The sequence below is a fragment of the Hemicordylus capensis genome, chromosome 8 (assembly GCF_027244095.1).
Source record: "Hemicordylus capensis ecotype Gifberg chromosome 8, rHemCap1.1.pri, whole genome shotgun sequence".
In the NCBI taxonomy this organism is placed as follows: domain Eukaryota; kingdom Metazoa; phylum Chordata; class Lepidosauria; order Squamata; family Cordylidae; genus Hemicordylus; species Hemicordylus capensis.
Window position 1 is genome coordinate 15,660,341 of NC_069664.1, and position 12,907 is coordinate 15,673,247.

At 46.2% G+C, this 12,907-nt stretch overlaps 1 protein-coding gene across 5 annotated transcripts in view; it reads right to left on the reverse strand.

The window, feature by feature from the left end:
• Positions 1–12,907, reverse strand: part of KCNU1 (potassium calcium-activated channel subfamily U member 1) — a 122,950-nt gene that overhangs the window by 37,615 nt on the left and 72,428 nt on the right. For all 5 annotated transcript variants that reach the window (XM_053269096.1, XM_053269094.1, XM_053269093.1 and 2 more), the window contains exon 20: positions 1,519–1,615. In XM_053269096.1, coding sequence (XP_053125071.1) covers positions 1,519–1,615 — 97 coding nt within the window. The remainder of the gene's footprint in view (positions 1–1,518; positions 1,616–12,907) is intronic.

Here is a 12,907-nt window from a genome sequence, read left to right on the forward strand (position 1 = left end):
CCCAATGGAGCTGTTCCCTGCAGCTCTCCCTGCCTCACTTGCTGAACCCCACCAGGGTCTGACCAGCCTGGAATGATTTTACCCCCGTTCCCTTTGCGGGGGGAGACAAAAGCACCAAAGGAGGGATGCCATGCTCTCTGCTGGACTCCACAGGGCCACACAGGCAACCAGGTGAGCCAGCATCCCGACACATGGTATATGTCCATATGCCCAATCATGAGCTGTCAAACAAGTACATTCATACAAGACTGTCTTCACGTCCCTCCTGCCACTTTGAAGGGAAATAAAAAAGAATTGTGTCGGGAAATTTGCTGATGAGCGATTAGAATTGTAGCCAAATCAAATGATCATTTCTAACTAACTGGATTAATTTAACTGAATGAAATCTTGAGCCGTATTTAGTAGAATGTTCCTTCAGTCCAATTATTACTCTGATGACTGTTGCTAAACAATTGAAATGATCCATTCTATAGACAATTTATGAGGAACAATGTGGGGGTGGGAGCCTGGGTAGAATATGAGGGAAAGAATGCTTTTGGTAAGCAGAGGGTGAAGACAGGCACACCTTCCAAATGTGTGACACACATTTGCTGTCATGAACACAAAATACTCTGGAATGCAACAAGCATGACTTCAATCCACTTCCACCCTCACACTTTAAAATACATGTCTGTCTTCGTACTGACAGAATTGGGGCAGTGGAGTAAAGGAACGCTGAAGGTAGTACCATATGAGAGGACTCCACGGCTGTGTCAGAAGCAAAGCTCTTCATGTTTCATTTCATTTTAGACCCATCTTGGCCTAGCAAGGTATCTGCTGAAAGTCTAACTCTGCTAAGAGGGAAAGGTCCAATAACCTCTTGTGGGGACCGACCTCCTTTCTAGCCCATTCACTGCTAAGAGAGGTCTAGAGAAAAGAGCTGGTCTAGAGAGGAGAGATGGTCTTGTGGTAGCAAGCATCAATTGTCCCCTTTGCTAAGCAGAGGTTTGCATTTGAATGGAAGACATTTGTGAGCACCAGGGGCAGAGTCAAAATTGTGTGAACAGGTTCAAAGAACCTGGGCCACCACCCCTCAGGGGCCATGTGTCGTAACCTGAGCGTTTTCACCATGTTGATAGCCTGGAACTCAGAACACACAAACCTCTTCCCTCTTCCTCTACTGACCAACATTATAGTAAATGGCATAACTATAATTACTGGCCTGTAGAGATGGTAAACACAACATCAAACGGTGATGTGGATTGCCTTGTCCTCAGATGCAGCTGTTTGGGACAGCATCAGGGGATTCTCAGGGGAGATGGGAGAAAAAGAAAGCCACCATAACCACCGTTTGCCTGCACATCTAGAGCAGAAATCAGGGTATCGAGACTAAACTACACTTAGTAGCACAACCTATTGGCATTATGTTTGAACTCACCCATATTTAGCAGGAAAAAGTTTCATTATATGCAGGCGTTAAAAGCTCAGAAGCCATACTAGGAACAAATCAGCAATGCTACATTCACTTCATATACGTACCAAAAGGGCTTTTTTGAAAGGAACAGAATCACACCAGTGGAACATTCCTGTTGCGTCTAGCATGCTGTCACTACCTTCTTTCACGGGTTTTTGAGGTCTAGATGGACAAAATAATGGATTAGTGGCCTAGCTGGTATTGCCTTTGCCTCTCTGAGAAGGACTTCCCTATAGAAGCAGTTCTGTCAATAAATTCAATAGTAGAGAATTAGACAGGCACTTCTGTTTAGTTTTCCGAGTACACCTCTACATAGTATTTGGGTATTTCATGAGCCCCAGCATTCTGAAATCTGTGGTTTTCCAGCATTTTTTGGTGTGGCTACGTCCATCTACATGGATGACAGCAAGAAAGAAGCCTCAAGTTGAAGCATACGCATAAATATCTTCATAAGCCCTTTCTCATGATTGGTAGGGATGTGTGAGCTGGCTCGAGGTCAAACACACTCAAACTGGCCCAGCTCAAGGGCTTGCCCATGTCTGGGCCCAATTCAGCTTGAAGTCGAGTCAAACCTGCCAGGCCGGGGCCAGTTTGTTTGTTTTTAACAAAAAAATGGTGGACATTTGCCATTGTGGGGCTTCGGGGGGGGGGGTGTGCTGCCTCAGCCATGGAGGCTCTCCTGAGGCTTCTCCACCTGCCTCACCCTCAGTCTCAAACGGCCCATTTGGGGAAGTTTCAGCCTGTTGTGGGCCTCTCTAAACCGGTTGTGGCCATTTTAGAGGCCGCCGCACATGTGCACTGGCCATCTGCATGACTGGAACCCAGCCACGCAAATTCCAGTACGCATGGGTGGCATCCAAGAGAGGCCCAGAATGAGCTGAAAACAGCCCGAAACAGGCCGTTTGAGACCAGGGGAATCCGGCTGTGGGAGGGGGAACCTCAGGAGACATTCCCCCATGGCTGCAGTAGCACCCCCTGAAGCCTTGTAATGGTGGTAAGAATGCCATTTTTCTGGTTAATTCCCCCACACACCTGAGCTGCACCCAAACTTGTTTGGACTCGAGCTGTTGTGCACTGGACCAGACCGGTTCAATCACATCTGGTTCTACTCAAACTGAACTGGGTTTTCTGGTTTTGTGCACACCCCTAACTATCAGAGAGAAAGGGCTCAAGGGAGAGTGTGGAGGAAGCCTCAAAAATCTTTCATTCCTGCTGATGACTATTGCCTCTGGTCTGGTTGGAGACTGCACAGCCAGACGTGAAGCTGCCTCCTCGGGCAGTGCGGAGAGCGGGGTGGGGGCAGGATGCATCACACCTTCCCCCAGAACTTTCATAAAGCATCTCATGAATGTGCAGTGCATTGTGGGGATCACCCAAATGCTTTCCAGGAGCCCCATGGTCTGCCAGCCCTGGCTGCAAGCAGCCAAGGCTGGCAGACGATCAAAGAAATGGGGCTAAGAGCAGAGGCGTCTCTAGGGAAAATAGAGCCTAGGGCAAGCACTGAAATTGCGCCCCCTGTCCAAACATCTGACACCCATCTTTCCGATAACTTTACCATAATATCAGCTGAAAAATACAAGTCAAGCTCATTAATCTTTTAATATTTCAAAAACTATTTAGCAGTGGACACACCAAAAAATGCTGGAAAACTACAAATTTCAGTATGCTGGGTCTCATAAAATACCCAAATACTATGTGGAGGTGTACTCGGAAAACTAAACAGAAGTGTCTGTCTAATTCTCTACTATGCATTGCAGCATCACTATTACATAAGTTTTAAAAATAAATGGAGAATTTGACTTTTCCCAAATACTCTGAAAATAATTCAAGGATATGCCAAGTAAACTGTGTCACTGCTTGGAATATATTCTAGTATTTCAGAAAGACAGTTAAAATGAGATAAAGAGACTCCCAGTGGGGCTTAATACTAAGGATTTCACACTGATTCAAAGACAAACTCACCATTAATATTATTGACATCACATTTAACTAACTTATCATAAGAAGCAAAGTAAGAGCAAATGAATACAATGCTAGCTCATAAGCTTCAGCTCAGTATTCACAAGCCCTGATTCTCTGTACATAGTGCCAAACTGAATATGTGTACAGTGACATATTATATTATTATTTTTTTACCAGTAGCCCCTTCAGGGGGCTTCCTAAGGGCTGCGGGGGGGGGGTCTGCAAAGGTTCCCCCTCCCCCTGCTGGCCTCTTAATTCACTGCCTCAGCCTGTCCCAGGCTGATTTTCAAGCCTGTTTGGGCCTGCAAAGATCGTCATGATGGCCATTTTGTAGGCCGTCCTGCATGCTCAAATGGCCTCTGTGAGGCCTGGCGAGGCCTAGGGCCTCGCAGGGACCATTTGAGCATGTGTGGTGGCCATTTTTAAAAATAATTTTTTTAAATGGCCACCAAAAACAAAATGGCTGCCGCACATGCTCAAATATCCTCTGCGAGGCCTAGCATGGTCTAGGGCCTCAAAGAGGCCATAAAAGCATATGCGGTGGCCATTTCTTTTTAAAAAAAATCATTTTAAAAAATTGCACACACCCCTTCAAGTGGCACCCAGAGCACATGCCCTGCCTGCCCTACCCTAGATATACCCTGGCTAAGAGGGTGGCTGGCTTGGCAGGTTTGCTGCTGATGTACCACCAGGATCAGGTGCGATTCCATCAGTTTCAAACGTGGGCAAGGCAGGGCATAGCTTCATTAGCCTGGCTTTGTCTGTGTGTGAGAATAGCCTCCCTATTTTCTGGCTGTCCCTGATCACTCTTGTTCCTGTTTTCTTGTGGTTGTGCCATTTAAGGATTGTTTTATTCAGATTTTGCTAGTGTGCATACTTGTGCCCTAGAATCGCTGAGATCTCCACATTCCAGCTCTTCCCCTGCCAATGTTAAACCTCGGAGCACAAGGCAGGTACATCTTTAGACAATGCACATGCACAGGAATCATGCACATGGACATTAAGTATAAGCCACCACCTGCGGTGGGGATAGGTAGTAACCCTTCATGTGAGAAAAGAGAGCACAGAGGCATTCAAGAATAGAGAACAGAAACATTATAATGCCGCAAGAGTCTATTTTCATCCTGGACATTCCATATGAAATGGAGGTTACATTGAAGGCGTGGCGATTGTGGCAAGCATTGATAGATCGCCTATATATTTAATTCTCTAAGGCACACCCATGGCTAATCCCATGTGTGGCAGCTCTCATGGTAGTTTGGAGAGCTGCCACACAGGCTAGCCATGGGACGGGTGGGAGGGGGGAAATGGCAGCGGCTGCCGCACCTGAAGAAAACTGCGGTCAGTGGCAGGATGAGTGGGAGGACAAAATGGTGGCGGGCCGCACGCCATGTGGGCAGGAAAAACAGCGGGCGGGCGGGCAAAACGGCGGGTGGGTAGGTAAAACAGCAGGCGGACGGGAGGGCAAAACGGCAGGCAAGCAATGGAGGTCAGACAGCAAGTGGGCCAGAGGGCAGGGAAAGGAAGAAGCCAGGCAGGCGGGGTGTGGGAGAGAAAACAACTGCAGTGGGGGAAATGGTGCCGGCGAGTGGTGGTGGGGAGGCGGAGGTGGGCTAGGCAGCTAGAGGCACAGATACTCTGTGCCCAGCCCAGCTAGTTTGTTTTATTGCAATACAGTATTTTTGCCCTGGAAAAGAGAGTTGCACAGGTTGCTTGCTTAAATGCCCAAACATAGAGTTTTAATGTGTCAGTCCACATCACAAGTAAACCAATCTGGCTGTTTGCCTAGTGTGGAGTGCCCCCTATTTCCAGGCCTCGAACAACATCTGGGGATGATTTGTTTGCAACTGATCTTGTTCCAGACACTCTTTTGTATACTATGAAGTTGATCTTTCATAAACACTTTTAGTAAAATATCTTCCAACATGTAATATTTAGCAACAGGCTCATCTTTCTCTTTGTTTTATTTATTTATTTGGCACATTTGTATATCTCTCAAAAGTCACGTCTCTGAACGGTTTACTATAGAACAACACAGATTAAAAACAAAGTAAAAAGAGTAAAACAATTTAAGGCCATGATAGAATCTGTTTTATGTTTTTGTTAATTGAACAAAAGGTTAACGACACAGATATATGCAAGCCAAATAAGAAAGCTGTTTCCTTGAGTATTATCTTTATATATAATTCTCCTAGATGTACCCATGGCTAATCCCATACATAGCAGTTCTCACGAGAGTTTGTGAGCATCTGCTGGGCGGGGTGAGCAACGGGGGTGCGGGAGAAAACAGTGATGGTGGCCGGTGGTGGGCTAGAGGAGGCAGCAGGCCCGCCAGCTGGATGGCAAGAAAAAACGCAGCCAGCCGGTAGGAGGAAGCAGTGGGCCAGAGGAGGAGGCGGGCCTGCCAGCCGGCCAGTGAAAGAAAATGCGACCAGCTGGTGGGAGGAAGCAGCCGGCCGGTGGACCAGCTAGCAAGAGGAAGTGCGTTTGGGCAGGTGTGAAGACGTGGCCGGCGGCGGGAGTAGGTGGGTGATGCCGGGCAAGCCAGCCAGTGGAGGTGGTGGGCTGGTAGGCTGAGTAAGCTGGCAGGAGGGTGGCTGGCCAGATGGCTGGGTGGCCAGCCAGCCCCGAAAATAAGCGGGAGCAGGGGAAAGGAAATGGCTACGGCAACTAGAGGTCCCGGCCCAGCTAGTTTATTATTATTATTAAAGGAAAATTATACACCACTTTCCAAGAAAAATGTCCTTATAGCAAAAGCTTGAGATAAAAACCGTGGAGACATCAGCAACAGCCACTAGGGAGATACTACTTACATGATGGATTCTGAGAACTTGATGATGTTTACCTCACAGGGACTGGGAAGAATTTGTTTGGCAGAGCCTCACACATTACATCAGAAAGGCTATAATATTCTGCAATGCTTTTAATAGAATGGATAGAATAATTCTCTGAAACATTCTCTTCAATTCCAATTAATGCATTGGCAAATATTCTTCCCAAGTCTACTTCAAACTGAACTCAGCTGGGGAAGGAGGCAAAAAGCCAGTACCAAATATAAAACCAGTGCTAGGGATAGAATAAATCAATCCAGACTTTTCACTTGAGGCACAAATGACCAGGCTCAAACTATCATACTTTGGACACATTATGTGAAGATCCAGCTCCCTTGAGAAGTCCATAATGCTGGGAAAAGTTGAAGGAAAGAGGAGAAGAAGAGGACGACCAGCAGCAAGGTGGATGGACTCGATTACGACAGCAATGAATGCACCACTGAGAGACCTTAAAGGCCAAGTTGAAGACAGATCATCCCAGAGAGAATCTATGGTTCTGTGGTTCTATGTGGGCACTAAGAGTTGACACCACCGACTTGACGGCACTTAATCAAATCAATTAATCAACCAGGGGAAAGAAAAGACATGCCAAAGATGGAAGGAAAATGGGGGAGGGGTGACAGAACTGCCCAAGTCACTACAACAAGGAAGCCAAAAGACACTGACATCCACAGTCACTGATGGGAATCAAACAAGTAAAACCTGAAATCTTAATGGAGAAGGGCAAATATATCCTATCGGTATCAGTGAAACTCAATGGGATATGACTCATGATTGGAGTACAGTCCCTGAAGGCAGTGATGCAGTTGCAAATTCAGAAGTGCAGGTGCTCTCCCTGACAGACCCCCCCAATAGCCCCCATAGCCACTCCCACTCTGATGGCCATGCCCCCATGGCTACGCCCACCCCAGTGGTCACACCCGTCAATTAGATAGATGCAATGATGTGGGAAGGGGTCTGTTACAAGAAGTCAAAGATCACACAGAGACTGGGGAATGTACTCAAATAAATAACAAGGATTGCCCATTGAAATGCACTAGTTTGGTTTTATTTATTTATTTGAGTTATATACCGCCCCTCCAAAATGGCTCAGGTTCATTCCCAATGGCCATAGGAATGATGCAAATGACAGGGAATGCCTACTGAAATGCATTCACGGTGAATAAACCAGTCCATTTCAGTGGGCATTCCCTGTCATTTGTGTCCTGACACTAGTCCGCCATGGGAATGCTGACAGTCCCAGGTTCAATCCCTGGCAACATCTCCAGTGAGGGCTGGGAAAGACTCCTGCCCCAAACCATGGAGAGCCACTGCCAGTCAGTGCAGACAATACTGAACTAGATCAACCAATGGTCTGACTCAGTATATGGCAGCTTCCGATGTTCCTAAGTTGGAGGTCAGGCAAGAGTGTCCTTCCCCCAGTGCTTCCAGGTGATCACACTCTGGCTTGAAGCAGTGGATCAGGCCAGTGCTGAGGCCTGCCCCTCTTTGCCAACCCCAAGAGGGTTCAGCGGCTTTATCTCCCCAAGCTGTTCAGCCTTTAAGGATGGTGGAGCCACTGCCAGTCAGTGCAGATGATACTGATCTAGATCGACCAAGAGTCTGACTCAGTATAAGCCAGGTTGCTATGTTTCTAAGACAGGAAGAATGATAATGTTTGGAATTGAAAGAGCAGAACATTATTTCCATGTAGAAAGCCAAGGGCTTTGAGACCCTGCAAGGGGAACATAGTAACATAGGAAACTGCCATATAGTGAGTCATACCATTGGTCTATCTAGCTCAGTATTGTCTTCACAGACTGGCAGCGGCTTCTCCAAGGTTGCAGGCAGGAATCTCTCTCAGCACTATCTTGGAGAAGCCAGGGAGGGAACTTGAAACCTTCCGCTCTTCCCAGAGCAGCTTCATTCCCTGAGGGGAATATCTTCCAGTGCTCATACATCAAGTCTCCCATTCATATGCAACCGGGGCAGACCCTGCTTAGCTATGGGGACAAGTCATGCTTGCGACCACAAGACCAGCTCTCCTCTCCTAAGGGGGGAAGTACCAGGACTGCATCCTTGCCCATCTCTGCACTACACCACTGCTTGAAGGGCATAACTTGAAGGGCATCATCTCAGAGAGACCACATCATCTCGGAGAGACTGCTTGAAGGGCATCATGTCGGAGAGACCACATTACTCCTTTATTGATGGAGCTACACAGGCTGCCAATATGTTTCCAGACAAAATACAAAGTGCTAGTTATAACTTATAAAGCCATAAACGGCTTAGGCCCTGGGTATCTAAAAGAGTGTCTTCTTCACTATGAGTCCACCTCCCACTGAGGTCATCTATGGAGGTCTGTCTCCAGGTACTGCCAACTCACTTGGTGGCTACACAGAGACTGGCCTTCTCGGTTGCTGCCCCAAGATTGTGGAATGCACTCCCTACTAAGATATGACCCTCCCTATCTCTGTCAATTTTCAAAAACCACCTGAAAACCCATCTTTTCGCCCAAGCTTTCTCAGCTTCCTAAATTCTTTAGGTTTTAATCTCTGGTTTATTTTTAAATGGTTAAATTGTTTTAAGGTTTTTTTGTATATGTTTTAAACTTGTTTTATGCTATTGTTAACTGCCCAGAGATGGAAGTTTGGGGCGGTGTACAAATTTGATTAAAACAAACAAACAAACAAACAAATAAATAACTTGTTCAAAAGGAATAACCCCTGCCCCAAAGTGGGGAGGAGTTGCATTATGTGTAAAGAATGTATATCGCTGTACATAAATCCATGAAACTGAACATCTCCAAGCTAGGGCTGAGAGAGATTCCTGCCTGTAACCTTGGAGAAGCTGCTGCCAGTCTGTATAGATAATACTAAGCTAGATCCACCAAAGGTCTGACTCAGTATATGGTAGCTTCCTATGTTCCTGAGTGCAGTGATCATCACCATTTCTCAAGCTGGGGCCACTTTGGCAAAAAACCTTCAAGGTGAAAAGGATTTCCCGCTGTAATGTCCTCCCTATCTCTGGCAATTTTCAAAAACCACCTGAAAACCCATCTTTTCGCCCAAGCTTTCTCAGCTTCCTAAATTTTCTCAGTGCTGGCTGGGCCCTTTAAGAGAGACTGAGCAGTCTCTTAAAAGAACTATGGGGAAAGCACTGCCTAAGGGTCTTCCAGTCAGAGCCAGGACTCCAGGTCCATATTGTACAGAGCCAGAACCTTCAAAGGAAAAATGGTATTTTAAATTGAGGTTTCTTTGACTAATTATTTTAAGAAGCCTGTCTGTGAGCATTTAGACAGGAATCTGGTGATCAGGAGAAGCCAGCATGGATTTGTCAAGAACAAATCATGCCAGAATAACCTCATCTCCTTTTTTTGACAGAGTTACTAGCTTAGTAGATTTCAGCAATGCTACGGAGATAAGGTATCTTGATTTCAGCAAAGCATTTGACAAAGTCCCCCTTCTTGACAAGCTGATACTGTATTTACCCGAATCTAAGACAAGGTTTTCCCCCTAGTTCTTACCTGTTAGATATTGGGGTGTGGGTGGTGGTAGTGGTTCATTTTAAATTTGGAATCTTCTTTCTTTTGGGTAAATACAGATATAACCTGTATTAACACCTGTCTTTTAAGTCATCATCTTACATTCAGAGTTGCCTTGTATTTGGGTAAATATAATAAAATTTGAGGGGAGAATTTCCCCTTTGCTCCCTAGAGACTGCCATTGTCGGTGGCGGGATGGGGCGTGGCGGTGGCTGTCTTCATGTGGGGTGAGGAGGGGAGTGTCACAGTGCCCCCTTTTAACCTCTAAGCCCGCTGTGTAGATGGTGACAAGCTCCTTCTTCCTCCCCTCCTCCCAGGTGACTGCATGGCCACTGGACTTTGCTATCTGCAGCCCATTTCCGGCTTTCCTTCCACTTCCATGATCACTACATTTTGGTGTTAAATTGGACTTTCTTTGGCTGATGGATAACAACTGGCGTTTTGACCCCTGGTATGGACCTGACTATGTGTTGGGTGTACATGGACCATTCAGTGCACAGGAGTGTGCATGGACCATTCGGTTTTGAAACAGTTTACGTGGAACCGGGTCGGACTGGGGCCTGATCATTAACCAAACCAGGGCTGGTTCATTCCGTGATGGAACTAGACCAAGCCCACTTTGATGTGAGCCAGTTCAACATTGAAGAGCAGTGGGTGGTGGTGGTAGGCGGGCACAGAGAATCATTGTGAAAGTGCTTACTGGCTCCCTGCTGCTTGCCACCACTCACTGTCTCCCAGTATACCCCAACCGCCTCCAGAAATAGCCATGCCAACCGTCTGCTGATGCAGAGGCAGCATAGTTCTGGCCTCCATGAATTCGTGCAGGCCATTTGCTCAGGCAGCCTGTTCCAATGGCGATTTCCAGAGGTGATTGAGGTGTCCTACAGGGCAGTGAGCAGTGGTGAGTGTTGGCGAGCAGCACGGAGCTGGTAAGCACCTGAAAAACCTTTTTTTGCTGCTTCCATGCCATGCTTCAGTGGATCCCCCCCACCCATTTACAAGTATTGCAGCCCGAACTGCAGAACTGGTTTGATTGAGCGGACTGGCCAGAATGCAGATCAGGGAAATGCGGTTCAGTTCAGCTCAAATACAATTTGAAATAGAACCAATCCACATTGCGGGGTCTGTGCTCACCCCTAACAGTGGGGGTAATTTTCTAATAAACCTGCATCAGATCAGGGCTACACACCTGGAACATTTCCATGTAGGGCTTTTCCATATAGGCTCAGAATGGTGAGCGGCCAGATTTGCACCAAAAGCCACGTGAGATATTGGGGAGCACTTCACACAACATTTGGGTTTTTAATTGAGAAAACCCAAGAGCACAGCTCTAGACTGTGCATAGAGCCTAGCCCAATTTATGTTAAAAAACAATTTTTTTTAATGTGTTTTTTTAAAAATCCACATTTTGCATGTTTTGGGGGGCAAATTCGAACTCGTAGTAAAGCCTCACAGTAAAGCCTGCTATGTCTGGGAAAGCTCCTGATTCCTAGGAAAGCACAAAAATGAACAGAGTGTTTTGTTTTCTTAAATTATGTTCAGGCGTTATAAATACACTTCCATCACGAGGTCGGCACATGATATGCAAGCCACAAAAGGTCTCCCTCTTAGCTAAGCCAGGAATTAATGATGGTGCCTTGCCAAATTCCCTTCCAGTGAATGAAAAGCTGTTGTTTGAACACATGTTTGAGTTTATGCAGCAGGAAGCAAAACACAGTATAGGGGCCATGTTGTTTGCCATTCAGCATGAGCTTCTTATAAAGGAATCACTGATAACAGTGGATAATATGGGAGAATAAATTAACCAGTGTCTCTCGGTATGCTTATGCCAAGAATATACATTTCTGTCCATTAGTCAGATGGCACCTCCCCAGCATTTGAAGCCTCCTCCCTCCTGCCTGGATGATAGATTGGTCAGCTGGTGATTAAATTGTGTTTTGGCAAGAGAGAAGCTATCTTCTTGCAAGCTCTTTTAACTCAGCCCAGCTCAGCAAATCAATCAGTGCACACTTTTCCATCATCATAAAACCATGATCTATGTACCCAAGCTGTCACAGATGATATCTCCCTTCACTCAAATGTTATAGGAAGCATCGATGCCCTGGAGGAAACACCTGTCAGAGCCCTGGGTAGGGAAATAAAAAGGCAAGACTGCTTGAAACACACTTCATCACAAAGGCATCCTTCTCCAGATATCATTGCAAAAGCAAAATGGATGCTCATCTATCTCACAATACCTTAACTAATGTTCCCTGGTGCCATATTCCCTGCAAATGATGCAAGCCTTTCAAGAATCTCCTTTTCTTGGGAGAACACTGAATCATTCTAGTGAATGCACTGTCTGCTGGAGATCTTCGGGACTGTGCAGGAGAAGAGAGGCTTGGCAGAAATAAATGGGCAGGAATAGACGTCACTAGATAGCCATGGCCCACTGGGTCTTTCTGGTGAGGGCAAGTTGCACACCCTACCATCTCAGCCCTGAGTCTTGGGAGAAAGCAGCGATGCATCCCAACATTCTTTTTAAACATAAATTAATCTGTTCTACAAGCAAGCTCCAAACGGTGGTACACAGTTGCCCCTGCTAACTGGGCAAAGAGGCACCTTTTACCGTGGTGATTCTCTTTATTTAGCAAGGGGAGAGTAACTGGCCCTATCCACCCCCAGCACAGTACTTCCAGTGACTGTTGCTGGTGTGTGTCTTATGTTTCTTTTTAGAATGTGAGCCCTTTGGGGACAGGGAGCCATATTATTTATTTGTTTGTTATTTCTCTTTGTAAACCACCCTGAGCCATTTTTTGGAAGGGCAGTATAGAAATTGAATTAATAATAATAAATAATAATAATAATAATAAGCTGGTAACCTCTAGGCTGGATTACTGCAATGCCCTCTATGTGGGGCTACCTTTGTTCACAGTCCGGAAACTGCAGTTGGTTCAGGATGTGGCAGCCAGGTTGGTCTCTGGGTTATCTAGGAGAGACCATATTACTCCTGTGTTGAAAGAACTACACTGGCTGCCGATACATTTCCAGGCAAAATACAAGATGCTGGTTATTACCTATAAAGCCCTAAACAGCTTGGGCCCTGTGTTTTTAAGACAACGTCTTCTTCACCATGGGCCCCTCCGCCTGCTAAGATCA